Raw genomic sequence first — 28,000 nt, 5'->3', positions numbered from 1 at the left:
GAAGAACTTGAGCAATTGTTTTTTGAACAGATGATAGATGAATATTAAAATGAGCTATTTGTAAGACTATAAGCTAGCTAAAAATGTCATAGGCTTTTCCTTTCTTTAAATATGCTAGATCTAGCCTGAAACAAGCTAAACCGGATTGGCGCAACAGCAACAGGCGCGCCAACAGCTGCTTTATTTCTCAGGGAGTTCCTCAATCGAAGAACCTTAATTCATAAATTAAAAGTGATGTGTAAAAGATAGCTCGACACTGCGCAGCAATTAATGATATCTCGGTTTGGTTCACTGAAAGCAGCCATGACCATCTACAAGCAGACGTGCACGAATCTCCTGGAATTGTCCTCGGCCAAGGTGACCGAGTGGCTAGACAGCTTTGATTCTGTTATAACAGACTGCGATGGTAAGTGGGGAGGGGGAAGGCGGAAAGGGGGCGTGTGTGTAAAAGGATATTTACCCAGGAAGTTGCGTTACATAAAGCTATGTATTCACCAATTTATGGATCAGCATCTGCCAATACGTCATCAAGCGTACAGAGGGCTTATAGGCGTTGCTGTTTTTGCTGCCTCGCCAATTTCAATGTCAAAGAGTGAAGTGCGTGATAAGAGCGGCGACGTCGCTCTTCGGATACCCTACAAATGCGTTTTTGTGCGTCATGTAATTCATTCTTACATATATATATTAGAAGTCAATATTTACTACTGACACCACTATCCTCTTCTCCGCAGGCGTCCTTTGGATCTATGGCCAGGCCCTGGAAGGCTCTGCGGACGTGATGAACCAATTTAAGGCCATGGGCAAGTCCATCTACTTTTGCACAAACAACTCAACCAAGACCCGGGCGGAGCTCCTAAAGAAAGGTATCGATCTGGGCTTTCACATCAAGGAGAGCGGCATCATATCTACAGCCCATGCCACGGCCGCCTATCTTAAGCGTCGTAACTTTAACAAGCGGGTGTTCGTGATAGGAAGCGAAGGTATTACCCAGGAACTGGACGCCGTTGGTATTGCCCATACCAAAATTGGACCCGAGGTCATGCAGGGATCGCTGTCCGACTTCATGTCAAAGCATTTAAAGCTGGAAACAGACATCGGTGCCGTGGTCGTGGGCTTTGATGAGCACTTCAGTTTCCCCAAAATGATGAAGGCCGCCTCGTACCTGAACGATCCTGAGTGCCTGTTCCTGGCCACCAATACGGATGAGCGTTTCCCCATGCCTAATATGATAGTGCCCGGCAGCGGTAGCTTCGTCCGTGCCATCCAAACGTGTGCTGAGCGTGATCCGATGGTGATTGGCAAGCCCAATCCGGCCATTTGCGAGTCATTGATCAGCGAAAAGAAGATCAATCCCGCCAGGACTTTAATGATTGGAGACCGCGCCAACACGGACATCCTGCTGGGTTATAATTGCGGCTTCCAGACCCTTCTAGTCGGCTCCGGTATCCATCAGCTGAAGGATGTGCAGCAGTGGAAGCTGAGCAAAAATGGGGACGACAAGAAGCTCATACCTGACCTGTACCTGCCCAAGTTGGGGGACCTGCTGCCTGCGATTGTCAAGAATCTGACGGGCGAAAAGTAAATGAATTAATTGATCGTGTAAGAGGAGGCTTTACGTTAGTTACATATGTTTATGCAGGTCGCAGAATCAACCATTTTTAAATATCTAACACAAATTTATAGTACAATTTATTCGGCAGAATATATACATATTTAAATCTAAATAAATACACAAGCATTTTGTAGCAGTTCACAAACCGCATCAGTTTATTGATATGCCCCAAGCAATATTTACCCTGCTTTTTGCCCCAGCAAGCTTTATGTGGGAGGGAGCGAGAGGGCGATAACAGTTTTCCCCAATCATCATGATGGGGAATCGCGGCTCCGCCGATTTAGTCGAGCCGCAAACATTTGGCGGAGCAGTCTACGGCAGCAGAAATGTCCAGAGGAGAAGCAATCAACTTGTCCGATTTGTCCGGGGAGCAGGTGAGCGAGTGGCTCCAAAGCTTCGACACGGTTCTCTGCGACGGCGACGGTGAGTTGGGGGCAGCGCCATAGGTGCGAAAGAGAGCAAGGCAAAGTGTTTACAAATGTTTAGCTTTGGTCAGGGTTGTCGCCTTATTGCGAAGCTGGTTACTGCTTACAACAATAAATAAAGCTCAATTTGATCGTATTTAAATTGAATATTAAAAAAAAAAGATAAGTTTAACTATAGATTTGCGAAAATATATTCCATTTTAATTATTTAAAAAATCCTAAATATAGAAGAAATAATAATAATTATATATACATATTATATATAATTTAATTATAAACTGCAAGAGTATATCAACTGGCTTCCCGAAATTTGATTCCTTTCTTGTTTTTATAATTTGCAAATTCTTGCAATTTAAAAAAGCTACCAAAGGTGATATATTTTTAGCCAAAGCTCTACTAATAACCCTTGTTTTAAAATAAATTATAGATTTCAAAATTCTAATAAAAATAAAATACTATATCAGTCAATAAAGGAAGTTTAGTTAACTTGAAGGTCAAAGAAATGTTCAAAATATAATACATCAAATCCCTATTCCGATTTTCCCGCATTTACCAAAAGTCGTTACATTTCGAACTGACACAAAAGCTAAACGAATCAAATATCCATTTGAAACACACAAACACAGGCACCATTTGGCAGGATGACACGCCCATTGAGGGGGCACCGGATGTCCTGAATGCCCTGCAGCAGCGCCAGGGCAAAGCGGTCTATATCATTACGAACAATGGACTAAAGACACGCCAGGAGCTCTTCGAGCGTTCCCAAAGACTTGGCTTCCAGCTGCCAAGCGACCGACATATCATTTCGCCCACGACCGCCATAGCCGACTATCTTGTCCAGAGTCCAGAGTTCGATGCCAAGCGACACAAGGTTTATGTGGTGGGCAATGCGGCCATTGCACGGGAATTAAGGCAGCATGGCATCGACAGCTACGGAGCCGGTGAGTCGGAGGAACTTGCTCCGGGCGACAAGTGGCCGGACTTTGTGGCTCGCGAGTTTGGTAACCCCAAGGCAGCCGAGAGTGTGGGCGCCGTCGTGGTCGGATGGGATGAGTACTTTAGCTATTGCAAGATGGCTCGTGCCTGTCACATCCTTTGCAGCAATCCCAGCTCTGCTTTCCTGGTGACCAACCGTGATGTCGTTCACAAGTATCCCGGCTTCTGTATCCCTGGCACCGGCGCCTTTGTAGCCGGCATTGAGGCTTGTGCGGAACGAGATGCGCTGGAGATGGGCAAACCAAATCCCTTGGTCCTTGAGCCGCTGACAAAGTCCGGAGCATTGCGAACGGAGCGCACGCTTATGATTGGTGACTGGTAAGCGGGATTAAGACATCCTTTCATGGCACTTGTAATGAGTTCTTCCTCCCCTGTGCTCCTCCCGATTCCTCCTCTATTCCAGCCTGAAAATAGATGTCGGCTTCGCTAGTAATTGTGGCATGTTGTCGCTCCTGGTGGGCACTGGGAGATATAGCAGTCTCTCGGATGTCCAGCGGGAGAAGGGTAAGCTGCCCCAGCCAGATGTGTATCTTCCCCGATTAAGCGACCTCCTGTCATATTTGTGAGATATGCCAGGATCAGGCCTGGATTCCCCGCAGCTATTAACTAGTAAGTTAAATCTACTTTTGTTTACGACTTTTATTTTATTAGAATTTCTTTGTTTTTTTTTTTTAGTTCTGCTGGCAAGTAACACTCTCTGCTGGATATTTTTTGTATATTGGATTGGGTGCCAAATCGAAGGATCGAATATCTATCCAAGAACGAAACTAGATTGAACCTTTCATGTGTATATACAAAATTAACAATTGCATAAAAGACAATTAATAATAAAATTAATAAATAAAATCCACGATAAAAAGCGATTCTTCACTAACCATTTGAAGGTCTCAGGATGGATTTAAGTTATCGTTGACCTTCAATAACATTTGCTGAACATTTAACAATATATTTTTGTGGGCTTTGTGTGACTTATTTAAGTATCTTCTTATCGACTAATTATTAATCAGCAAAGACGGCATTTTCCTAACAATTTTTCCTATTTGTTCGTGATCCCAGTTTCCTTTTGCAGCAAACTAAATATATTTCTCAACTAAGCGATGTGCAAGCATTAAAATTAACATTAACTCGCAAGAAAGCAACTTAACTTATTGGCTAACTGTACAAATTAGAAAGGACACCCCCATTATATAGAGAAATTAATGCTCTATATATACTCAAGAGGTGTCCATTATAGCAAGTCCTCTGATATGTTAGATTTGAATCTGTTTTGTGTACTTTAGCAATTTAGCGCGCAAAGAAATCCCATTAAGCGTTGTCGTTGTGTTGGTAGCAAATCAGAAAAAGAGCATAACTGAATCTGAACAGTAAAAAACCTCCTTATCCTGCTTGTTCCTTCCCAATCCTTATACATCTTCCAGCTTTTCCTCCAGCTCTTAGTTGACTGTTCGCCGCCGGCGATCGCTTACTGATTTCTTCGAGGACTCTGTCTAAATTGCTAAAAGGTAACATCAGGTGCTCGCGTCCGGCGTGCTGGCCAGGATGCGTGAGCTCCGCGACAGGTAGCCGTACCAGTAGAACACATTGATCAGGAAGAACAGCAGCGGGAAGACGATTCGTGAGGCACGATCGATCTTCGACACGGAATTGTACTGCGGGGTGCGTTTCCCCTTTCGCCGGGCCTCCATCTCCTCGCGGCGATAATAGGACATCCTTCGCCTGCCCACATGAGGTGGACTGGACTGAGCAGCTGCAGCTGCCGCCGCCGCCGCCGCTGCAGCGGATGTGGTTGGAACCTCGTGAGCTCTGAGTTGTGTCTGCTCGTTGTCCTCCTCCTCGTCCGATGAGTAACCCACATGGGGCGGTCTTCCTTTCCTCCGCCGCCAGTCAAAGAAGCTCAGGAGTTTCAGGGACCACAGACCATGGCGACGATTTCGAGGAGCCCGATTCCTGGAGGTAAGCATGCCCAGGCGACTGCTGCCGGCCGAGTGAGGCGGTGGCATGCTGATCGCACACATGGACAGCGGAATGACCTCGTAGATCTTGGACTCGGTGCTATCCCGAAAGTCTGATTGCTGCTCTGTCTCTGACTCCCCGGACTCCGATTCTAGCTCCTCAATGATGAAGTAGCACTCTCCCGATCCGTATTTGGTAAAATAGTGCACCACGGCAAACTGTAGGATTGTGGCAAAGATGAAGGCAAACGAGAGGAACACAAAGAAGTCCAGGGCCGTGGGATACGAAACCTTGGGCAGATCGGTGCGTGCCTCCAGGCCAAGGAAGGTCATCGTCAGCACGGTGGTAATCCCAAGGGAAACTCGGTCCGCGGTGGCCTCGCGGTTCAACCAGAAAGAGACCCAACTGAGGACAACCAGCAGGCAGCAGGGACCGTATACCTGGATAAGAAAGTTACCCATGTGACGCTGCAGGTGAAAGTTAACCATCAGCATGGAGTATTCCGCTGGAAAGAGATATAATTTCATGATTTACATCTTTAAATATTTAAAATTCCTCCACTTACATGGATGGTTGGTCTCCAGGGTGATGCTGCCGGCCAGATTTGTGGTGGATACTGCCCCACCGGCCGTATCCCGTCCCGTGCCGAAGGCACCTTTATCCAGCTTTAGTCCTGTGCCACGGACATGCTGATTCTTGGCCGCCGGACCGGCAAACGTGGTCAGCACTTTGCTGGTGGGCCTCGGACGACCCCCAACATAGGGCAGATCCTTGTTGTTATACGGTCGACGCTGTGGTGTCGGTGCCGCCGCCTTGTACACGATGTCCGTCAAATTGCCAGCAGGACAATCAACCAAATCGAATTGCGACAACTTCATGTCCTCGGCTATGGCAACGGCAGGTCGTTCTTTGTTCCAGCGATAGATGACATCGGACGTGGTGTAGCCAACTGTTTCGATTATATTGTTTTTGTGTTTCGATTTTTGTTTATTCTGCTCAATATTGTCAATTAAGAGGGTGGCATGCGGAACTCAGTGGGTGTCCTGGGGAATGGGAACTGATACCCCTGCAGTTGGGGCTTACTTTTCTACTTTTATTTCAATTGGTTTTAGAAATTACTGAGACTTCTGAGGTACCTCTAGATGTTATTAGTTTTATTTATATAGCTTTTTATATAAATAATAACAATATTACCTTTGTTCGGAGCAGATCGCTAGCGCCTAATTGTGCGCGCATGGGTGTATGGCTGCACCTGCTGCGCTCTTTACTTCTCTTTGTTTATCTATTCCTCTCTCTCTTCTTCTTCTGTCGCCTTATCTATGCTAAGCTACATTTTAAGATTATGTATATATATTGAAGTCAATGATTCGATCGGTAGTTGCAGCTCCGACCAGAGAGAAACCGAAAATAAAATACAGCATATAATCGACCTATTCGTGCGTTCGTAGTTATTGCTCAAGGGTGGCAAATTTGTTGTCTTCCCCATAAACAACCTTTTTTAGTCAGAAGCAGTGAAGGCCCTATTTCCGACCCTATAAATCATATATATTATTAATGAGAATCAACAATTAACCTAATAAAAACTAGGAAACTAGGAAAGCTTTCCGAATGATATATGTATACATATTATTATATTATATTATGATATATTTTCTCTGAAATGGTATAGAAATTAAGCGCTTATGATGTTATGTACCTTCCCTACCTTCTTGTTAATGAATACTCTTTGTTTTTATAGAGCCATCACCCAGACGTTAGTAGAGTAAAGAAGGTTTTAAACTAAATCTGATAGTCACTACTCCTATGGGATTATAGTTAACTCTCATATCGCCTACCTAGACTAGGAGTTGCTACCCATCGCAAGGTCTGTTCATTCAATCATTTACCAAAGCTATCTCACTAACCAGCAGCACCACCACCACCCACTATTTTTCGCCCCTCAATCACTTCCCTCACGTGTGTTGTTCAGTTATTTTATTTGGTTGTTGCTCGCTGCTGGCTGCTTCTCCAAAATGCACAAATTGCCAAACATTGCGCCATGTGTGAGGCAGGTGTACCCACCACCAGAAATCTCCCATCCGCACATCTCCATCCTGGCACCTTTCTCCATCGCTGCCGTCGCCACGTCTGTTTGGCAATCGCTGACTTTGGCAATATTTTGCGAGTTCAGTTCGCTCGTCGCATCAAATGGGAAATTGTCAACATTAAGCGGCTGGCAATATACGATGGGGAGACGCCGAGGGGTAATTGAATTCCTCAGTGCATACAGCCAGCATTATTCACAACAAATCGGAAGTAATAATACATTCCTAGCACAGGTTGGGGCGGAGGCTTGTTCATTTGCGATAAGCTGCCAAGGCAGTTAGCACCAGGTCTTAACAGGAAGGCAGAGAGACAGGAGGCAACACCATTCCTATTACACCCCCAGAAAAAAAAATTGTTGAACAAATATTTAACAATGTAAATGTAGTTCACTTTTTGCCAGACAAACAAACATACATATGTGTGAATGTATTTCTTTGAATACTTTCTATTTAGCATTTGAATAGGGGGGAAATGTGATGAAAATGCATCAAATGCCAGGAGATTTAGTCATTGTTGTAGCCGGAAAATAATGGAAATGTCATGTGCAGGGGGACAAGTGTGATGAGAGGAGGGTTCTGGGGTATTTTTGGTAAATGGTAATTAGAGTTGATGGCAGCATACATAATATACTAGAATTTTGTCCATTTAATTCCATTTTAGCATTTAATAAACAGAGTTGGATTTGTAAAAAAAATGCAGCTCTAAATCCCCCTCTAGTTCCCCTCAACAACCATTCCTTGTTAACTCTCTCACGGCTTTCAAACCGCATTAGGAAATGCCATTAAGCCATTACTTCATCTAATCCGCATCCATCATTCGGACGCATGGAAACCACTTCAACCTATCCGGCTCTTGTGCCATTTCTCATTTCCCCCTCCTTTAATTCAAAGCCCATCTTTCTCCCCACAGTCACATCCAATGTCACGGCATTTTAGCGCAATCCCCAGCTCAGTCTCGTCGTGGTCCTTGGACAGAACAAGTGGACATTTTGCCGAGAAGAACAAATCATATCAAAGCGCAATGAGCGGCAATTATGCATAATAATTACCATTGAGCCCACTGAGTTCCATATGCCCCACTTGTCTGTCAATGCCACCGTTATCAACGGATATACTCACATGAACCGAACTTCAGGGGACACTTTTGTATGTCCATGGGAAAATCGGCGAGATTCATGGGGCAGCCGGCTTTAATTGTCAGACGACTGGAGTATAGTACGCGTCCATTCTGATAGATCCGCACAAACTTATTTGGCGTGGTAATCGTGTGTAAATAGCTCTGCTTGCCATTGTAAAAATACGTATCCGGCTTCCAAATCCGTGCCAGCATCGAGACGCTCAATGCCAGCGTGTCCTGGGCACCCTCGAATGCGAGACGTTTATCCACCCAGGATTGCCGAAAATAACAGTCCATCGAGTAGGTCTGGAAATGGAGATGGAGAAAAGGAAATACAAGGAAGTCAGGCAGGTGAAGGATGTGGAGGAGGAGGAGGTGATGACCCTGCAAATTGAACTGGCAAGATGCTAAAGGGTTGCCTGTTGAACTCACTTTCATGACTGAGACACAGGAAATAATAAAAGAAAAATATATAATATGTTACGTATACGTAATATTTTAAAGGGTTATTAAATATTACGTATACGTATCATTTGTATTATTGCATGTTATATTACTTAAATTTGTATTATGCCATTTAAAACTAATTTATTATTATAGAACTGAAATATAGTTATTTAATATACTTACCATATCTACCTCTGATATGGGACCCATGCTGCGGACCATTATATCAACTTCCACAGTAGCTGGTGGTCCTAGAAAATGGAAAATATGGTTATAGAGTTCTTTAAATACTATCCTAGATAAATTAAACTATTCACATATTAAAAAATATTCATAAACAGTAGTTTCTTCAATATATTACTGTAAATGAATAAGAATTTATTTGTCTATTTTACAGTACAAAAAACTCTTTAAGATTCAATGCCTTAAGTATCAAAATCATATGTTTCAAAGCTTGCTAAGACAGTATGGCACTTAAGTAATTTAAATCTCATTCTAATTTAATTTAAATTCCTAAATAAAATACCTCAAAACCTTGTCAAAAGCCTTTGCTCTACTAAGCTTAGCTCAGTTATGGAATATGGGCTTTTCTTTTGAACCGAAGGCCACACAAAATCCAACTATATAATCCACCTACCTTACTACCCATATATCGGTTTTATTCAACCATGAATATTCATATGCAAGTCGCGGTCCCTAAATGAAAATGTTAAATGCTCCTCCTCTGTGTGAACAATGACACTTAAGCCGCTTGGCAGACAGTCCCAAACCCCTTCGGTAGCTGCCAGCTTTCCAGCCTCCTGCCACCCATTTTTATCTAGCTTTTCTGCACTAATATGCAATTTTTCAGGTCCTAGATTCGCCTCCATTCCCGAAGCGCCCTCGAAATTCTATTTTTTTTCGTTTTTGTTTTTTGTATTTTGCCTATGCGAACAGTTTTTAATGACTTTGCTGCCGACGAGCTCAGTAGGCAAACATGCGTCGCGTTCGCAGGATGCGGATGTGCATTGCCACGTATCCTTTGAATCCTCTCCAGCTGGAGCCGGATGAAGAGGAATGGCAGAGGACACACAGAGAGAGAGAGCGGAGCGGCCCATTCTTAATGAAGTGTTAAAAAACAATGTAATTTGGTCTTAAGCCATCGAGCGACACACAATTTTCGCCGCGTTAACCAAAATCGCGTTAAGCCTTCTCCTCTCTCGCTTCTCCTCGAACCGAGCTGATGGCACTTTAAATTTCGAAAATATTTAAATTTTTATTGCTTCGACCATTTGCGAGATTGAAAGGAATCGTATTACCTCGAATTATACTCCATTTGGAGCAAATTGAAATGGTAGGCCCTTGAGTGGAAAAGCAATAAAATTGGTTTGTATGCAGGACAAATATTTGTCGGTTTCGACACTCACTATTTACCGATGGAGAGAGGCAATAATCAAGAGGCCTAGTGACTCGTCCTTGTCACCTTGATGCCTGGTGCTTTGGTTTTTGTCAGTGATGTGTCGCCTGGCAGCGATTTCCGCTTCATTAAATGCTTCCGTTGAGCGGAAAATCTGCGAATCTGTGCTGATTACGCCGGGAAGACGACGGCGCGTGTATGCCCCCCACAAAAAAAAAGGGTAAACAACATTTTGGGATTTGACATAGACAGGATTTGCTAGGCGGTTTTTGATCGGTAAAAGATGGAAAGGTAAGAGACTTGGGTACATATATCCCTCGAAATATTTATAATATCTAACACGACTTATTTCCAAACTTGTTTTCATCTAATAAACATTTCTAAAGTATTCTCGACTCACCACCAAAATCCGGTCTTATGCTATTGTCATAGCCACGCAGTAGATTATCCAACAATTCGGATATATTTGCATGATTATTACTCTGGGTGAGCCAGGCTGACGACAGTCCGGTGGCAGTTGAAGATGAGGATATGTGCGACATGGAGCCCATCTCATCCAGGCGATGGGCATCGCCGCGTCCCTTGATACTGCCGGCCATGACCCAGCCGGATCCTGAGCCGGGGCTGATGGACAAATGCCAGGCATTTGTGTAAATGCTAAGCATTAAAACGCAGCAGCTAATCAAAAGTTTAAATATGCGCAAGTTTAAGCGTTGTCCTTGGTGCCAGGAGTTGTTCCTCCTCCTGCTCCTCCTGCTGCAGTCAGGACTTGGACTTGATGCCCCATCTCCGATGAGGTCACTTGATGCATGGCCACAGCTGGAGAAGGAGACGGACCCGGAGCCGGATGCCACTGCTGTTGTTTCTGTTGTTGTGCACATATTGTTCGGTTTTGTTTGTTGTTTGTTTCGCTGGCTGCAACTATTGTTTAGTCGTCCGATGGCCAAGTCTTCAGCCATTGCTGCTGGTCTAATCTACACATCCGTTTGTCCAACATTTTGTCGTCCGAACTGGCCTCTCCTTCGCTCCTTCCATAGTTCCATCCATTCCTGAGCCCCAGCTCCTGCCGCTGACAGCGAGGAGGTCCTGAGTGTATCTGCGTGTGTCCTGTGTTGACTCGCCTCTTTGCTCGTATTTATTCTCATTTATGCACCGGAAGTTGCACTCGGTTCGAGAGCAATTTCATGAGGCGGCGGCTTCTTCTTAATTTCTGAGATTCCTTTCAGACTGGCATTAGTTCCGTTTGTCTTGTCCTGTCCTGACCCATCCAGTCCTGTGTAGTCGTCGCTTTTGCTGTTTGGCCAGGCGATGAGTTTCCTTAAATTTGTTTTTTTTAATTGCTCGAACTTGTTGGACTTTGCAGTTGGCAGTTTTTGATTGGCCAATTAGCCAGCGGCATCAGTTATCAGCTAAAACTATTGAGATAATCGCTTGGATTCCGAGGCAATGGTTTCATCATTTCTTTGTTTACCTTTAATAATTAGTTGTTAAATTGTTGAAATATATGTTAAGGGTTTTTGATCAAGTATAGAAATTTTGTAGTATTAGGAAATACATTTTTAATCTAGAAGTTTAGTAGCACTTTGCACATTATAGTTATTCTTTTTATATGTTATTATGTTCAACACGGCGTATGCGTAATATTTAAAGTTCAAAGTCAAGGAGATTGTATAATTATATTTGCAATTCTTAAAATTGTATAGTTATTTAGTTATGCGTAATGTAGTGTTAGTAGTTTTAATAATTGGTTTATAAATGGTAATATGGTTTCCTTTCTGACAACACGGCGTATGCGTAATATTGTATTAATAATTTATTTTTCAGGAATTCGCTAAGATAATTAATTAGCTTAGGGAACCGTCTTACGTATCCTTTTTGAAAGTTCCTTGCTTTCCCTTTCTTACAACACACTTCAATTGCGACCACACGGCGTATGCGTAATTTCGAGTGTTAAAAATTGCGCACTGGGGAAAACTCGAAGATTAATGAGACCCACTAGCAGGAAGAAAAAAAATATATAAAATTACGAAGGCCTCATATTTTCACTGTAGCCAAAAAAAAATTAAATATTAATCTTGACTGAACTCTTCGGGTTTTAATTGATGGCAAGTTATTAAGCGCAAAATATGCCAGGGAATCGGAATCCGGAATCCGATGCCGCTGCTCCTCTAACCAGCTCGTCAGTCGGTCGATTCGTTAATGAAAAATCAACCGGAAAAGTCAAAGGCGCTGTGTGAATAATGCTGACTATGAAGGCACATCACCAAGGCTGCAAGACAACATCTCATTTAATTATGCAAAAAATAAAAAAAATAGGGGAAAATATAATGCGACCCCATAACTTAATTATGTCTCACCCACTAACCTAATTTTATGCATGGCCAATGCCGACATCCGGACAACCGACAACAACAACCGACACAAAGGCATCTATGCATCTCCTCATCAGCACATCCGCATCAGGTTGCGATAACTATTTCCAATACTTTGGAGTGGTCCCCTTGGCCACTTGCATGTTGCCTTGCCTTCAAGTCGGCCGTCTGATATCGGGGCAGCCTCATCTTGGTGCATCTTGGTGCATCTTCGTGCAGCCTCGACGTCAATGCTACTTGCCACTTGATTAGACGCTTGTGTTGGCTAATTATGGCCTGGCTTGAATTTTCCTTTTGATTTCGATTCGGATTTTGGTCTGGCACAAAGGAAATTCGCATTATTTTTAGTTGATTTGTCACACAGCAAGGCTGCTAAAAGCTGGCTTTATATATTTCGGAATTTAAGAACGCTACAAGGTTAGTGGTTTCCCTTTTCATTCTTTTTTTTGGGGATTGCTTTCATCAGCCTATCAAGTGTTTTCTTTTGGTGCTGTCTGCTCTACATCCTGGCTAATTATCTTGGTAACATAATCCTCCAAAGGCAGGAGTTATATACATTTTTGTCCAGAGAAATCAGAGCCATATACTTGGCTGTTAATTACACTCTTCAGTTTTGGGAACAAATTGCTGTCAGAGAGCTTCCAAAAATTTGCCATTGCTTTTGGCTTATAATTTCTGGCTTCGCCTTTTCTTGGCTGGTGCGAACGGGTTAAAATTAAATGCAGGGAATACCCATTTTCTGCTCCCACACACACACAGGATGCTTCTTGGTTCTCTGGCAGAGAACAACTTGAGCACGTTCAACGCATTTTCTCATCAACGTCGAAATTGCACTCAATTTTTGAAGGCTGCTGACGGTCCTCTTCTCGGCTTCCACTACCCTTATTTCATATCCTTCGCCAGCCAGCGAATATTTGTGTGGTTTTTTTTGCTTTTTGAAGGAAATGCATTGTTAGGAGGCTTTCCCAGAAGGGTATGGAAAGTATCATGGTTGAATTAGGCAACTTTTTGTGAATGATTAAGATTTGAGGAGAAGGAGAAAATATTTACTTTGAGCTTGGAGTTAGAAGTTTTGAGACTATTAATTAAAGAAATTAAATTAAAGGACGAATAGAAAACTCTTTAAAAATTGTTAACTGAAGTTGCAACTTTTTCAAGGAAGCTACTTTTTCGGACGACAATCTGTCTTCAATTTAGATATTGACAGGCAGTGGAAAACTACAAAATAAATTACTTAAAAATACAAGTAAAGGGTATACCCTAAGGCAGCTGTATCTTTTAATAAAATCAAAGAGTTTCCTTTCCTTTGTTGATGTCCCAGGCAGCTGCTGCCTATATCCATGCATCTGAGTATGATGGGGTCGTCACTATATATTTTGTGCATCTTCAGAAGCGCCAGCAGCAGGTGGTTTAAATGTGACTAGAAAGGCACTACTTTATGCCATCTGCTCATGGAATATATACTCATACATAATATATTTTAGTTCAATTTTTTAGAGAGCCAAGAAGTGACATCTTTTGCGTGTGAAATGGGATTGTCAGGGCCGGTGGCTTTCCGCAAGTTTTCTAGTTAAGCTAAGTAGCATTAAAGCCGCAATTTAATTAAAAGCAAGTCAAAAAAATTTACTCTGTGGTCAGTTAAGCTGGTTCTGGGGGCCCCTTCCTTTTGGTTTCGGTGAACTTTATGGCCCCGGGCCAATGCAATTGTTCTAATTATTTCACAGTTGAGCGACAGCGACCGGCACGTGCCCAGCTCCCAGTCTCCGGAATTCACGATCCCGTGTCCGGATTTTACAGCCCACCCCCCCCTCGACCCTCGTGGACTGATTCACGTTTTGCGGAAATGTTTACCGAACGGAGGAGCAGCTCTGGCGAGGATTAGGGAAGCGTGAAATGCAGCTGAATCGCTGGGGTCGAGGCATTATAATGCACAAATGTTTGCACTTGTCTCCGCTAAGTGGGTTCCCTTGTTCACAGATACCCAGATTTCGAGGGCACAAAAGCTAATGTGGAATTTTCAAACTTATTGCAGGACCTTCGATGACCAAACACAAACTAAATTTATTGGAGTTTGAATAAGGAAGTGGCAGTAAGACTGTTAATGGAATTAAAAACAGAGAGTGCATATAGTAAATTGAATGAAGAATTGTAAAATGATCACAGAACAATATATATCTATAGCTAGCTACATAATAACATTATTTTCTGAACTATTAAATGATTCTTTAGTTCGCTGACTTTGTAAAAATTCTAAGCTCGTATTGAAATAGATTCAAATAAAACTGATGATGCAAATTCCCCGTATGTTTGTCATTAAAAGCCATCATGTTTGACCCACTACTGGGAACCAAAGACTCATGTATAATTTTCAAACATTCCATTTGTCCAAGCCCCCAGACTTTGCAGTTGGGCAAGTAAACAAAAACATTTCAACTTACTTGCAAATTTAATGAACACAAATGCAGCCGAGTCAGACCAGTAACGAGAGAAGATATAGAAAAAAATACGACAAAAAAAAACTGGGGAAATGGGAAATGTAGAATGGAAAAGCCAAGTCCACACCGCTCTCCTTTTTGATATAATGACACACAAAACGCATTCGGACGACGCTTAAGTCAGCTCCGGGTGGTGGTGGTGCTGGTGGTGGTGGTGCTTGTGGCACTGCCTCACCAGACACGCCACAATCTTGACTTGTGGGTCAACCAACAAATCCCCAAACCAATTCAATAAGAGCAATAGAAGCGAAGGAAGGACGCCCAAGTGTACATAGTAGAGAGAAGGCCTCGACTGCAAAAAAAAAATCTACAAAATTCAATTAATTTAAATGCAGTTTTTTGTGTGAGCCTGTATCCTTATGCTATACATCCAGGAAAATAGAGGAGGGTGCCCGGCCGGATACTTTACAATGTAAATCTCAAGAGTGCGATACCCCAACTGCTGCTTTGCATTTTTTCTATTTGAGAGATGTTTTGTGACGGCTTCAACGAAAAAAATGTAAGTCTTCTTCAAACCTCAAAAAAAAAGATAGAAAAGATGCTAAAGATACAAATCTTTTGGAAGGTGAAATAAAAGAAAAAAGATGTCTAAGGGGATTTAAGTTGTCTTTGCAATATAAAACTAAACCATAATTAAGAGACAGTGAAATTATGTACAGGAGAAGTTAAAATAAAGATAAATAAGAATGGAAACAATTAATAATATTAGTTCTAAATTAAAGCTGCTGAAATTTATAATCTTCCAGGAAATTAATATCTCCTACAAAGATATACTTCTATATGAATTCAAAAGAATATTTTTTTAGCTTCAGTTAAATATATCTTGGACTTCCATTAAGATATTACTTAAGTTCCAAACGTATTTAAACTTTTAACATATTTACATAAATGTAAAACCTATTTTAAAACAAATCCAAAACCCATAAACTTGTTTCATTTTCTGAACTAAAATTAATTTACTCGAATTTATACCGCAATTGTATTTCTATTTTGTATTTTTCCCCATCAGCTCCTCCCAAATCGATTCCCTTTGGAGTAAATAGTTTTTGTTAATAGCTCGAATTCTTCCTTCTGCTGCTCTGTGTGGGTTGACCAGAATCCTCTGGTGGATTATTTTGCGGGCATTTGTGTAAATTTTGTGCCCTCGCCTGCTGCCTCATGGAAAATTTATGATTCTCTAATGCCCGTTTAAATCAGCGATAATTGCACTTTATTTGCACTCAATTGTAGACAATCTGCGTCATCCAATATGGTATTTCAGATGTGTCGATTATGTCGCAGTATTTGTTGCCATCGAAAATGTCATATTTGTGGTTTTTTGTACATTTTTAGCAGAGCTTCTGACCGCATTTCAATTGATTTTTAATATGTGTTTATTATACCCTTGCAGGGGGTTATTATTGTTTTAAATTGTTTTTAATGAGTCACTTCCGACGCTATAAATCATATATATTCTTGATCAGCATTGACAGCTTTAAAGATCTAGCCATGCTTGGTCATAAAATAAATTTTCGAAATTTTTTCAAATTCGATTTTAAAAATTATAATATTTTAATTATCAAAAAAAAAGAAAGTAATTGCCACAAGTCATACACAATCCAATTCCCAATTTAAATCCTAATCAATTAACAATAAAATATGGAGAAATAAATGCTTTTTTGACTTCAACTACAGTCCCTGAAATAATTGCAAATTGCAAGAGTATATAAATCTCGGCTTCCCGAACTTAGCTTCCTATCTTCTTTTGGTTTGTATTTTATTTACTCTTTATAATTACAAATTACATTATTTCAATTAAGTATTCCCTTTAATGTACTGATTAATGGTGTCTAATTACTGATATCAGTTTTTAAATATTTTATTTGAAAATCGTGCATGCATTATCAAACCTCGCTAATTAAGTTGATTTGGACAGTTTAATTGGCGCAAAATGAGGGGGGGCAGAGGGATAGCGGGGTTAGGCAATTACGGGTTGACAGTTCAATTAGGGCCCGGTCATTTGAGTTGGTTAGAAAAAATCAACCGACTTGTGTTTTGCCGCGAATCAAAGTTTTATGGGACTTCAAACAGCTGAAGCCCAGATGTTGACAATTACGTATACGCCTCGTTGGCTTTGCGGGGAATTGCATAATAATTATATAATGTTGTTTGATTAGTTGGGAATCGAAGAGATACCGTTTGTATTTTATTGAGGGAGAAAATCGTTTTTTATTAGCATTTACATTAGTTATTAAAACTAAAATTTTTATGAATATATTAGGCACGAAATTTTAACATTGTTCAACTGTTATATTTGATTCAATTAATCGTTTATGTTTAGATTGTCTTTAAATGTTAATTATGTTATTTTTGCATACGCCATGTCATATTAATTATCTTTTATTATATTTAAAATTTTATTATATTGTAACTTTAAAGGACTTTACTTTTATTTGTTGCTTAACCCTTTGTAATCAATTAAAGTATTTAAATTTTGTGGCTTACAGCTTTCATATTATCTGTTAGGAAGCATCCATAATATTTTTTTATAGCAGCTTAAGGTTTTAAAATTGTTAATTAATAAGGCTTTATCCCTTATTTCCAAAGATTATTTTAAGATTTTTCTTGTTCACTTTGCACAGAATCCAACCCTCTTTCCGAAATACTTAAAATTCAGCTGTGTGTTATTTCAGCCTTCGGCCATGGGTTGCACTCTCTAATCGTACCCAAAATACACACTGAAATCTCTAGGCGAAGATAAATAAACTATGGGAGACCAATCAAGGCGAAAACCAAACCGAATCGAATTGAAACTGAAATGAAACGCGAACCCAGAGAGACACAGCCGGAGGAGATTCGGAGATACGTCAAAACGCGCCAAGCGCGCAACGCAGACTGCGCCGAAACGATATTGAGCCCGGGCCAGAAGATTGAACTGGGCGGCCACGCAGAGGACATGCAAAAGGCGCAAAATCACTAAAGCCAGCGACGTGCCCACCCCGGCTCAGGAATCCATTAACACCACCCAAAGGGGTTGTAGGAGGAGGTCGTGAAGGAGATGGAGGAGCACTAGGAGGAGGAGATGGCGCCCACCCATCTTCGTCTGGCTTTCATTCATAAATCCAACTTGCACTTTTGTTTACGCCACCAAGTCCTGCGCAGGCGTCTGGCCAAACCACCTGTTGCTCATTGGGCCAAATGCCTTTTCCTTTTCCCTTTTTTTTTTGGCTTATAAGTAAAGATGTCAGTTTGCCTGTTGGCCCAAAAATTTGACTGCCTCTGTCAATCCAAATTGGCAACTTGATGGCTGTCCCCAAATTTGGTTCTAATAACTTAATTGCCTTTGTTATTTTTTGGGGGCTATAAAAGGTTCAGACTTTTGGCCAAAAGGTAAGAAAGTGCTCAGAATGATGGATTTGGCTTTGTATAGACTGATTGTCTTCAATCTGCTTCAGCTCAATTGGAAGAGTGTGATGGTATTTCATTGCTGGCCCTTGGAAGGTGAGCAAAGAACTTTTCGAGAGTTCCCTGAGGGCTCTTATTATTTAAATATTTAGAAGCTCTTCCTCTGGCTGAGATGCTGAGTGGAAATGACATTTATTCGCAATATATTGACCTGCAACAAGGCCATGAGCATTTGGCCAATATACACAAGGAGTATTTGGACAGTGACTTGGTCAAATTGGCTGTGTTTTTGGACTTGAACTGTGAGAAAGCTGAGATTATTACAAATCAGGTTGGACTCTGTTAAATATAGTTATTAAATAATAATTATAGTTCAAATATTCACAGTCTAGTCGTGCCCGTCTGTATAATAATAATCTCCATTGGCTGCTCTATGATCAGGCTGGTAACTTTACCAAATTAAGACAACTCTTTGGGGCTGCTAATCTTAGTTTGAATGCTGATGTGACCTATGTCAGGCAGCAGGATGAGGATCTATTTATCCTTTATGATGTATACAACAAAGGCAGCCACTTGGGTGGACAGCTAAACATAACCATTGACCAGAGTCTTCAGTGTAACAGTAGTCACTGTCAGGTGAAGGAATACCTAAGCAATCTGCATGAAGGAACCCGCCTGCAGCAGCGTCTAGACTTGTCCAGCATCACTTTTCGATTGGCTGCCTTGGTGGGTTAATCAAAAGAATATTTAGTAAATTAATTAATAGCTAAAATTATGCTTTTTCTGTACAGGTTTCTGTGCTACCCATTAACTCAAGCGAGGACGTTCTCCTAGAGTTTCTCAATAGCGAAAGGGACTCCCATATGGACTCCATTTCTCGAATTGGCTATCACCTCATTCTGCATACTCAAGAAGTGCTGGGTTTCAAGTAAGTCGTAACAAAATAGGGAATAATAATATCATATTCAAAGAAATCTTCCAGGTTGGACTACATTTGGTGTGGTACCTGGAGCGTTCAGGATGCTTTCGGTGGCGCCATTGGCCTGCTGGTCAATGAATCCGCAGAGCTCTCTACTTCTCCTTTTGTTCCATCTTGGAATCGCCTTCATTACGTGCATCCCATGACGGAACAGGCTCCCTTTCGGGCTGTGTGCATGTTCCGGACACCACACAATGCTGGGATTAAGGCGGCTGTGTTTCTGGAACCCTTTACACCCACCGTTTGGTTTGCTTTTGCTGGATTGCTGCTCTTTGCTGGAATCCTGCTGTGGTTGATCTTCCGACTGGAGAGGCAGTGGATGCGACGGTGTCTGGAGTTCATGCCCTCGCTGCTCACCAGTTGTCTGATCAGCTTTGGAGCTGCCTGCATTCAGGGTTCTTATTTGATGCCCAAGTCATCGGGTGGAAGATTGGCCTTTATTGCCGTGATGTTAACCTCGTTCCTCATGTACAACTACTACACCTCGATTGTGGTGGCCATGCTGCTTGGATCGCCTGTGCGATCCAATATCCGGACCATCCAGCAGCTGGCTGACAGCTCTCTGGATGTGGGATTCGATACGGTACCATTTACCAAGACTTATCTAGTGGTGAGTTGATCAAATCTGCTTCAGCTCCAAGATATTTGATGTATATAATATATAGTCTTCGCCACGATCGGATATTCGTAGCCTGTACAAGCAGAAGGTGTTGAGCAAGCGGGATCCCAATAGTGTTTGGCTTTCTCCCGAGGAAGGTGTGATCAGAGTGCGCGATCAGCCTGGATTTGTTTATACCTCGGAGGCCTCCTTCATGTATCATTTTGTGGAGAAGCACTATCTGCCGCGTGAGATTTCCGATCTGAATGAGATTAGCCTAAGACCCGAGACCGCTGTCTATGGCATGATCCATCTGAACTCCACCTATCGGGAGATACTCACTCAACTGCAAGTGCGGATGCTGGAGAGTGGCATCACCTCGAAACAGAGTCGATTCTTTAGCAAGACCAAGTTGCATACCTTTTCCAATAGCTTTGTGATCCAGGTGGGCATGGAGTATGCAGCTCCCTTGTTTTTGTCCCTTTTGGTGGCCTACATAATGGCACTGATGATACTCCTGCTGGAAATCTCATGGGCGCGTTATGGCAGAAAGAAGCTAGCCAGCGTCTTTCCACAGAATTAGTTCAAGAAGACATCAAAATATGTAGTTTAGGTGAGTTTCCCTTTCTTTTTTTTCCTAAATTAACTTAAATTGTTCAGCAATTGTTATAATTTTCATATCATTTCAAATTGGGGGTTGACAGGTTGCTGTCGTCAAGCCATTAAGTTGTCAAGTCAAGTTCAAATCCTTTCCATATTGATTATGTGTCTTATAGAGGCATTATGTGTACCCTATAAAAGCTGAAGTTTGCTCATAATCAGTATCATTAATTATCAAGTTATTTGTCCGAGAATCAGCCATGCTAGAGCTGCACAGTCTAATTTTGTATAACTTTCTGCAAATGGCTAAATTAAGTCATATCTTAATATTGCACTGCTGGTCTATGGACTGTGAGTGGGGTTATCTGAGGTAATTTGTAAATATTTTCTTGGATTTTCTTATTTCAGCACTTTTGCACCTGGCACAGATGACACAAAATAGAAATGCTTTTATCCAGTTTGAACAATTAAACCCAGACTTTCTACCAACTAACTTACTTAATAATCAAATACTTAAGTTGGGCGTTTTTTTGGACCTCAATTGCAATGATAGTGAAGTTGTTTTGAATGAGGTAAGAAAGTTAAAGGTTTTTAATACTAAATTTAATCAAATTTAATTTGTTTAGGCTAGTGCAAGGCGTCTTTTTAGCCATCATTATCATTGGCTTGTCTACGATCGATCTTTAAATTTTTCTCGCTTCAAAAAGACTCAACTCTATATTGATGCTGACCTTACTTATTCAACAAATAATCTTTCCAATGGGAACTTTATACTCTATGATCTCTACAACAAGGGACTACAGCTAGGAGGAGAGTTGAATGTAACCGCAGATCGAGAAATTTCCTGTAATAAGCAAGAATGTCGTGTCGAGAGATATCTCAGTGATTTATATACCAGGAGTCCTCTGCAGCACAGAAAGTCATTTACTGGACTGACTATGAGAGCCACTGGTGTGGTAATAAAACCTTACCAACTAATCCGTCAGAAGTCACTAAACTTTTCCCCCTTTTTAGATCAATGCTCTGCCTTTGAACTCCTCTAAAAAGGATATATTTGCTTTTCTGGAGTCCCAGGATCAAATTCACTTGGATACCTATGCCCGTTTTGGTTACCAATCACGTCAACCCCTAAGGGAAATGTTGGACTGCAAGTAAAGGGGGTTTTATAAGGCAAAAGAATCGATTTCTTAAAAGCTATATATTCCGTAGATTTAAGTACACCATAAGAGATCGCTGGACAGATGGGAATGTTACCGGCGGCATGATTGGCGACCTTATTAACGGCCTGGCGGATATATCAGTAGCCCCTTTTATTTATTCCCTTGATAGGGGCATCTTTCTGCAGCCACTCACCAAGTTCACCGTGTTCCGGGAAATCTGCATCTTTCGTAACCCCCGATCCGTGTCCGCTGGCCTAAGTGCCACCGAGTTCCTGCAGCCCTTCAGCGGAGGAGTCTGGCTAACATTTGCCCTATTACTCATGCTAGCTGGTTGCCTGCTCTGGATCACCTTTATGGTGGAGCGCCGTCAGAAATGGAAGCCTTCGCTATTGACCAGTTGCCTGTTATCCTTCGGGGCTGGTTGCATTCAGGGAGCCTGGCTTACTCCCAGGTCGACAGGCGGAAGAATGGGTTTCTTTGCCTTGATGGTGACCTCCTTTCTCATGTACAACTACTACACCTCGATTGTGGTGTCCAAGCTGCTGGGACAGCCGGTGAGATCCAACATCCGGACAGTGCAGCAGTTGGCGGACAGCAGCCTGGAGGTTGGAATCGAACCAAATGTTTACACCCGCGTCTTTATAGAGACCTCCGAGGAAAAGAGTGTTCGTAGTTTGTATTTAAAAAAGGTGGCTGGAAGCAAACGCTCACCGGATCAGATTTGGTTGTCCACCGAGGTTGGAGTGCAAGCTGTTAGGGATTATGTAGGGTTTGTATATATAACCGGTGTGGCTACTGGCTATGAGTTTGTAAGGAAGTACTTTTTGCCCCACCAAATCTGCGAGCTCAATGAGATTTCTTTGCGCGATGCCACGCACACTCAGACCCACACGGTGGCGGTGAAGGGTTCGCCATATGCAGAGTTATTTAAGTTAAAGTGAGTAGAGTTGATTTATATATTTCTACCTTTATATATCCTTATTATATATCCCCTTTAGTGACCTACGCATGATGGAGACCGGTGTACATATCAAGCACGAACGCTATTGGATGAGAACCAAGTTGCATTGCTACCAGCACAATCACACGGTAGCTGTGGGTCTGGAGTATGCCGCTCCCCTGTTCATCCTGTTGCTAGGTGCTATGATTTTCTGTGTGGGCGTGCTGGTACTGGAGGTCATCTGGCACCGGCACACGGCCATCCCCTAAGGTAAGAGTAAACCAGACCCCTCTTCCAAAGGCTATTGGCAAATTGTCCAGCGATTTGAGGCAATTTAAAACAAACAAAACAACGCAAAATGTTGACAGCTAAAGTGGTCCTGGAAGGGGACTTTATGGCACTATAAAAAGGGGAATCCCTCATTCAAAAGTTAAAGCGCCAAAGTCAACAATGCAGCTGATGCAGTTGGCCAACTTTGTGCTGGACAATCTCCTGCAGTCACGAGTCGGATTCATTGTCATCTTTCACTGTTGGCCAATGGATGAAAGTGGGCAAGGCAGATGTTACGATTTCTAATACTTTTAAATAAACTTTTCTTTCAGGTCTCCAGTTTGCTTTGCAGTTTGTCAACCCCATTCATCCCAACCTTGTCTATCATCAATATGTTCAAATGGAAGGAGTCCAAGATTGGTCACATCTCGAGCTTAGTTACCTAGAACACCTGCAGCCAACTTTAGCTATTTATGTGGATCTAAAGTGCGATCAGGCTGAGGCATTGCTAGAGGAGGTTTAATTTACAGTAATATGTAAAGAAATATATTCAAGTTAATGTTTCCATAGGCTAGTCTAAGGCAACTGTATAACCAACACTATCATTGGCTCTTGCACGGCAACCAGTCTTCTCAGGATTTCTATAATTTCTTTTCACCCTTTAATATATCCATTGATGCAGATGTCAGTTATGTTCAAGAATACGATCAGACGGACAATACCACGGTTTTGTATAATATTTACGATGTGTACAATAATGGCAAGATTATAGGAGGCCAGCTGAACATGACAGGGTCCTATGAGAGCACCTGTGGCCTTAAGGAATGCTTAAAGACTAGATATCTTAGTACCCTGCAAATGCGTTCAAAGTATGGTAATAGGGAACAGCTCACAGATGTGGTTCTGAGGGGTAAGAGTTCATAAATATTTAACTTATATTTTAATGTGCCTTCTCTCCTAGTGGCTACGGTGGTCACACAGCGACCTCTTACCTGGTCGGAAGATCAACTCATAGACTTCTTAAGCCAGGAGAATGAAACCCACATTGATTCCCTGGCCAGATTCGGTTTTCACCTGACCCTAATCCTAAGAGATTTACTTCACTGCAAGTCTGTTGATTAATCGGTAAAATGAAACCCCAATTTAAGTTTATGTTCTTTCCAGAATGCGGTTCATATTCTCTGATAGTTGGAGCAAGTCGGATATTGTGGGAGGTTCAATTGGCGCATTGGTGGATCAAACGGCGGACATCACGGCCACGCCTTCCTTGGCCACCGAGGGCAGGCTCAAGTATCTCTCAGCCATTATTGAAACAGGCTTCTTTCGATCGGTCTGCATTTTCCGTACTCCCCACAATGCTGGCCTCCGTGGAGATGTTTTCCTGCAGCCATTCAGTCCCTTGGTTTGGTATCTTTTTGGTGGAGTTCTTTCGTTGATTGGTTTCCTTTTGTGGATCACATTCTACATGGAGTGCCGGCGGATGCGACGTCGCTGGCGATTGGATTACCTGCCCTCGTTGCTTAGTACATTCCTGATCAGCTTCGGAGCAGCCTGCATCCAAAGTTCAGTGTTGATACCACGCTCTACGGGTGGCAGGTTGATTTATTTTGCCCTGTTCCTGATTAGCTTTATTATGTACAACTATTACACTTCGGTGGTGGTTTCCTCCCTGCTCAGTTCTCCTGTCAAATCAAAGATCAAGACAATGCAGCAACTGGCGGAGAGTCCATTGACTGTGGGCTTGGAGCCGTTGCCTTTTACCAAAAGCTACCTTAATGTGGGTTTAATTCTTTATGCCTTAATCTTGCAAACTTTTAAGAATTTAAATTGTTATTTCAGTATTCCAGGCTACCCGAAATCCATTTGTTTATAAAACGCAAAATTGAGCCACAGGCTAAGAACCCACAGCTTTGGCTGCCCGCTGAGGAAGGTGTTCTCCGGGTGAGGGACAATCCTGGTTATGTCTATGTCTTTGAGACCTCATCTGGCTATGCCTATGTGGAGCGATATTTTACAGCCCAGCAGATATGCGATTTAAATGAGGTTTTATTCCGACCCGAGCAGCTGTTCTACACGCACTTGCATCGCAACTCCACCTACAAGGAGCTCTTCAGACTTCGGTAACCTAAAGTATTTCAGAATCTCTGATAGTCTCCCTTATTAATCTCCCATTTCAGCTTCCTCAGAGTTTTGGAAACTGGTGTCTATCGGAAGCAGCGAAGCTACTGGGTGCACATGAAGCTCCATTGCGTGGCCCAGAACTTTGTGATAACCGTTGGCATGGAATATGTGGCACCGCTCCTCCTCATGCTGATCTGTGCCTACATCCTGGTGGTGCTCATACTCTTAATCGAGCTGGCCTGGAAGCGATTTCTCACCCAACCCCTGCCTACCTATAGCACATAGCGCTTTAAAATCCCTTTAAGCTGCAACACAACTATATAAATATATATATATATACATATTTGCAAGAGAAAATAAAAACACTTTGCGTTAACTTTTCGCATCGCGAAATTATGCAGGGGCCAACGCTTTTCCCCGCTTCCTGTTTTCCAGCTCTCACGTTTTACCATTCATCCGCTTTTCCCGCCCGAAAATTGCAACACGCCTCGTTAAGCGAAGGGATGGCTACAGGATGGAGGATATAGGGGCAAGGATATGGCTGGTTGCCATGTTTTCATGCGATTTTCGTATTTGCATTAAAAACTTTTCGTGTTTGGCGGTTACTTTTTATTCTCCATTTTCACTTTTGGCAATGATTTTATTCACTCTCCTCAGTCCATTTTATTTGCATTTTAATGTCGACATTCGAACTGGGAACTTTTGTGTTCTGGTCTCGTGTGAATGTTTGATAACTAAAGCCTAGCAGGCCTATTAGAAATAGATAAATGTTCAGGGGTTTTCCCTTCCGCATTTTCCTCCATAGTTTTTCTTATGACTCAATCATTCTGCGCTTCTCTGTGATTTATGTTGTTTTAATGGTTTCTGCCCTTGGCGACAGATATTTGAAGGGATATTGATGACAAAATCACCAAAGGTTGAGAAATACGAGAAATAGCCAAAGGTCTTAATAGAAAATAAGTATAGTTTTCCCAGATTAACTTTAATATGTCAGCAAGAAAACTAACTTCGAAAATGCCAAACCCATCATAACTAAGGAGTATGTATTTAATTTATGTGGAATGGTTTACTGTTTTTGTTTGTATATTAAAATACTAGCGTATTGTGCTTAAATATTTTAAAAATTGCCTTTAAGAAAATGTCAAATGTATTTATTCTAGGGACAATAAATAAATGTTTTTATATTCAAATTTTTTTGCTAAATTATAGTTTTTTAAATTGCATAACTAAGCCAAAAATGCATTTATTTCAATTCGGAAAGCTGTTCTGTGCTAATTTGTATAGCAATAACAAATCTTCATACTGTTTTTTTTTAAATTAAAATATTACATTTTTTTGTCAAATTTTAACAATTTTAACAATTTTAACGATGTAATTTTCAAATTTCGAAAGAAATGCACAAATTTATTTTTCCACTAGACATGGCTAGATCGACTCAGCTGTTCATTCTGATCAAGAATATATATATGTATATGACGGAAATGATTCTTTCATTGTGTTAGAAGCTTCTGCTTAAAATTATAATATCTTTCAAGATTATAATAAATATGTAGGAACATTAAGGGTCTGTTGATTAACTAAGTTATTCTGTTAACTTAGATTATAAGTTGTAAATATTATTAATACAAATTGCTGAATCACTTTGAATTAAAATAAAGTAATGGAATCTATGCCAATATAAAAATGAATTGAAAAATAAATGCATAGCTAGCACAACTGATTATATATCCAGGCCTGATCCATCCAATAGCAAATATATACAAGATATTATAGTCATGGTAAAGACTTACCCGAGTAGAGGACACGTCATCGATTAAATTCATCCAGTGTAGAGTTACTTTCCTGGTGACTCCAATTAGGCTTCGCATTGTATCATCCACGTCAGCTTCTTCCTGGTTATCCATTGCTCAGATGATATTTTTGGTTTCTAAGGCAATCACTATCACTTTCACTATCACAATCGATGTTATCGCTAGGTACCCCTAGGACAGACTGAAGCCGGCGGGCCTTTGGTGCCTCTATTTATACTCGCCGAGCAGAGCAGAGCAGAGCTGAGCAGAGCAGAGCAGAGCAGGGCAGAGCAGAGCAGAGCAGAGCGAGTGGCAGCGAGTGGGAGCGAGAGAGTGAGTGAGAAAGAGTATCGCTAGAGCGGGAGGCTGCCTCAGCTCTACCACTGGAGCTACACACTGAGTGATCGAGAGAGAGGGAGTGTGGGAAAGAGGGAGAGAGGGCGCTGGAGTAAATGTTGTTTACAGGGAACTGCATAAAATGTGTGTGTGTGTTTTTGCACCCTAATTATGCTGTTTAAGTTAATCAACATTTTAAGTCTTAAAGGGCTGTGTAACTGACACAAATATTTATCAAACCGAAAACCTATTACTATAATAAATTGCCTTAACGATTTGTCAGCTCAATCGGGCTGTCAACAGGCCCAACGCCTGGGCCATGGTTTTCCCCTTAAAGGATATAACTTTTCCTTAGCTACTCGAAATTGACAGGCAATTGTGAATTATTTACAACATTGAACAAGGCACTCTCTCTAACCCTGCTTTATTTTTTTGCAATTTGTCAACAACATGTTTTTTATTGTTTTATTTTTTATATACTCTATACTTTATACCACGCCATGCTGCAGGGCATAGTTGGGGGAAAAGCGTTCCCTGCTTTGCGGCTGCGGTTTGAAATTGGTTTTGGCGGTTTCTGTACGTGCTAAATGAGCGCGAAATGGATTTGATTTCAACGGGTTTAAAAATGTAGAAGCCCAAAGGAAACAGCAGGAAAGGCAAATGAATTGTATTATTGACAAAAACTCTCGGCTAGTCCAATAATTAGATTTAACGGCATGGCGTGAAAAGATAGCTAACTTTATGTTCGTCGTTGATTGCCTTTTGCCTGGCCTGATATCTTAAGATTTATATGGCCCAATGCTGTGGAGCATCTTATCTGTAATTTAATCTGTCAACCCCCTTCAACGATAATGATAATGTCGATTGCTGGCCGTCCGGCTGTAATCTGAATTCCTTAGTACCCGTGTATAGACGGACAAGTCCT

At 41.6% G+C, this 28,000-nt stretch overlaps 6 protein-coding genes across 9 annotated transcripts; 5 read left to right on the top strand and 1 right to left on the bottom strand.

Moving 5' to 3' along the window:
• On the top strand, positions 1–1,757 carry LOC110178956 (phosphoglycolate phosphatase). The gene is made up of 2 exons (XM_020946258.2): positions 1–406; positions 732–1,757. The coding sequence occupies exons 1-2, from the start codon at positions 271–273 to the stop codon at positions 1,580–1,582; spliced, it is 987 nt and encodes a 328-aa protein (XP_020801917.2). The 5' UTR covers positions 1–270; the 3' UTR covers positions 1,583–1,757.
• Positions 1,757–3,892, top strand: LOC110178957 (phosphoglycolate phosphatase). Its single transcript, XM_020946260.2, has 4 exons — positions 1,757–2,035; positions 2,664–3,351; positions 3,437–3,642; positions 3,709–3,892. The coding sequence occupies exons 1-3, from the start codon at positions 1,939–1,941 to the stop codon at positions 3,597–3,599; spliced, it is 948 nt and encodes a 315-aa protein (XP_020801919.2). The 5' UTR covers positions 1,757–1,938; the 3' UTR covers positions 3,600–3,642; positions 3,709–3,892.
• On the bottom strand, positions 3,658–27,999 carry Grd (gamma-aminobutyric acid type A receptor subunit Grd). Of its 4 annotated transcripts, none has more exons than XM_086829413.1 (6): positions 26,740–26,943; positions 10,431–11,501; positions 8,818–8,885; positions 8,190–8,493; positions 5,552–5,935; positions 3,658–5,491 (listed from the first exon to the last, which is right to left on the bottom strand). In XM_086829413.1, exons 2-6 carry the CDS (start codon positions 10,987–10,989, stop codon positions 4,542–4,544), a joined length of 2,265 nt encoding a protein of 754 aa, XP_086685539.1. In that variant the 5' UTR covers positions 10,990–11,501; positions 26,740–26,943; the 3' UTR covers positions 3,658–4,541. The 4 variants fall into 4 exon arrangements, with proteins under 4 accessions (XP_086685539.1, XP_086685538.1, XP_020801809.2 ...); XM_086829412.1 differs by lacking the exon at positions 26,740–26,943 and adding an exon at positions 17,708–17,832; XM_020946150.2 differs by lacking the exon at positions 26,740–26,943 and adding an exon at positions 17,603–17,817.
• Positions 18,284–20,451, top strand: Ir75c (Ionotropic receptor 75c). The gene is made up of 6 exons (XM_020946152.2): positions 18,284–18,377; positions 18,434–18,612; positions 18,669–19,007; positions 19,073–19,209; positions 19,264–19,870; positions 19,926–20,451. Exons 1-6 carry the CDS (start codon positions 18,284–18,286, stop codon positions 20,439–20,441), a joined length of 1,872 nt encoding a protein of 623 aa, XP_020801811.2. The 3' UTR covers positions 20,442–20,451.
• On the top strand, positions 20,719–22,827 carry Ir75b (Ionotropic receptor 75b). The gene is made up of 6 exons (XM_020946153.2): positions 20,719–20,809; positions 20,867–21,030; positions 21,085–21,414; positions 21,473–21,609; positions 21,668–22,555; positions 22,617–22,827. The coding sequence occupies exons 1-6, from the start codon at positions 20,719–20,721 to the stop codon at positions 22,825–22,827; spliced, it is 1,821 nt and encodes a 606-aa protein (XP_020801812.2).
• Ir75a (Ionotropic receptor 75a) lies at positions 23,008–25,312 on the top strand. The gene is made up of 7 exons (XM_020946272.2): positions 23,008–23,105; positions 23,161–23,345; positions 23,399–23,738; positions 23,790–23,937; positions 23,993–24,605; positions 24,668–24,948; positions 25,006–25,312. Exons 1-7 carry the CDS (start codon positions 23,009–23,011, stop codon positions 25,232–25,234), a joined length of 1,893 nt encoding a protein of 630 aa, XP_020801931.2. The 5' UTR covers position 23,008; the 3' UTR covers positions 25,235–25,312.
• Position 28,000: the final 1 nt, after the last annotated feature.

The sequence above is a fragment of the Drosophila serrata genome, unplaced genomic scaffold (genome assembly GCF_035046125.1).
Source record: "Drosophila serrata isolate PLE 108 unplaced genomic scaffold, ASM3504612v1 contig_204, whole genome shotgun sequence".
NCBI lineage: Eukaryota > Metazoa > Arthropoda > Insecta > Diptera > Drosophilidae > Drosophila > Drosophila serrata.
Note: the sequence above shows the minus strand (reverse complement) of the source record. Positions and strands in the feature narration are given on the sequence as shown.

Coding starts and splice junctions, on each gene's coding strand:
- Grd (XM_086829413.1), bottom strand. CDS start 10,989: ATGGCTGAAGACTTGGCCATCGGACGACTAAACAATAGTTGCAGCCAG. Junction 5,936..8,189: donor TCCCCTGAAGTTCGGTTCAT/GTGAGTATATCC, acceptor TAATCGAAACAG/TTGGCTACACCACGTCCGAT. Junction 5,492..5,551: donor CCTGGAGACCAACCATCCAT/GTAAGTGGAGGA, acceptor ATCTCTTTCCAG/CGGAATACTCCATGCTGATG.
- Ir75a (XM_020946272.2), top strand. CDS start 23,009: ATGCAGCTGATGCAGTTGGCCAACTTTGTGCTGGACAATCTCCTGCAG. Junction 23,106..23,160: donor CTGTTGGCCAATGGATGAAA/GTGGGCAAGGCA, acceptor CTTTTCTTTCAG/GTCTCCAGTTTGCTTTGCAG. Junction 23,739..23,789: donor CACAGATGTGGTTCTGAGGG/GTAAGAGTTCAT, acceptor CTTCTCTCCTAG/TGGCTACGGTGGTCACACAG.
- Ir75c (XM_020946152.2), top strand. CDS start 18,284: ATGATGGATTTGGCTTTGTATAGACTGATTGTCTTCAATCTGCTTCAG. Junction 18,613..18,668: donor CTGAGATTATTACAAATCAG/GTTGGACTCTGT, acceptor AAATATTCACAG/TCTAGTCGTGCCCGTCTGTA. Junction 19,008..19,072: donor CTTTTCGATTGGCTGCCTTG/GTGGGTTAATCA, acceptor TTTTCTGTACAG/GTTTCTGTGCTACCCATTAA.
- LOC110178957 (XM_020946260.2), top strand. CDS start 1,939: ATGTCCAGAGGAGAAGCAATCAACTTGTCCGATTTGTCCGGGGAGCAG. Junction 2,036..2,663: donor GGTTCTCTGCGACGGCGACG/GTGAGTTGGGGG, acceptor ACACAAACACAG/GCACCATTTGGCAGGATGAC. Junction 3,352..3,436: donor ACGCTTATGATTGGTGACTG/GTAAGCGGGATT, acceptor CCTCTATTCCAG/CCTGAAAATAGATGTCGGCT.
- Ir75b (XM_020946153.2), top strand. CDS start 20,719: ATGCTAGAGCTGCACAGTCTAATTTTGTATAACTTTCTGCAAATGGCT. Junction 21,031..21,084: donor GTGAAGTTGTTTTGAATGAG/GTAAGAAAGTTA, acceptor TAATTTGTTTAG/GCTAGTGCAAGGCGTCTTTT. Junction 21,610..21,667: donor AGGGAAATGTTGGACTGCAA/GTAAAGGGGGTT, acceptor TATATTCCGTAG/ATTTAAGTACACCATAAGAG.
- LOC110178956 (XM_020946258.2), top strand. CDS start 271: ATGATATCTCGGTTTGGTTCACTGAAAGCAGCCATGACCATCTACAAG. Junction 407..731: donor TGTTATAACAGACTGCGATG/GTAAGTGGGGAG, acceptor TCTTCTCCGCAG/GCGTCCTTTGGATCTATGGC.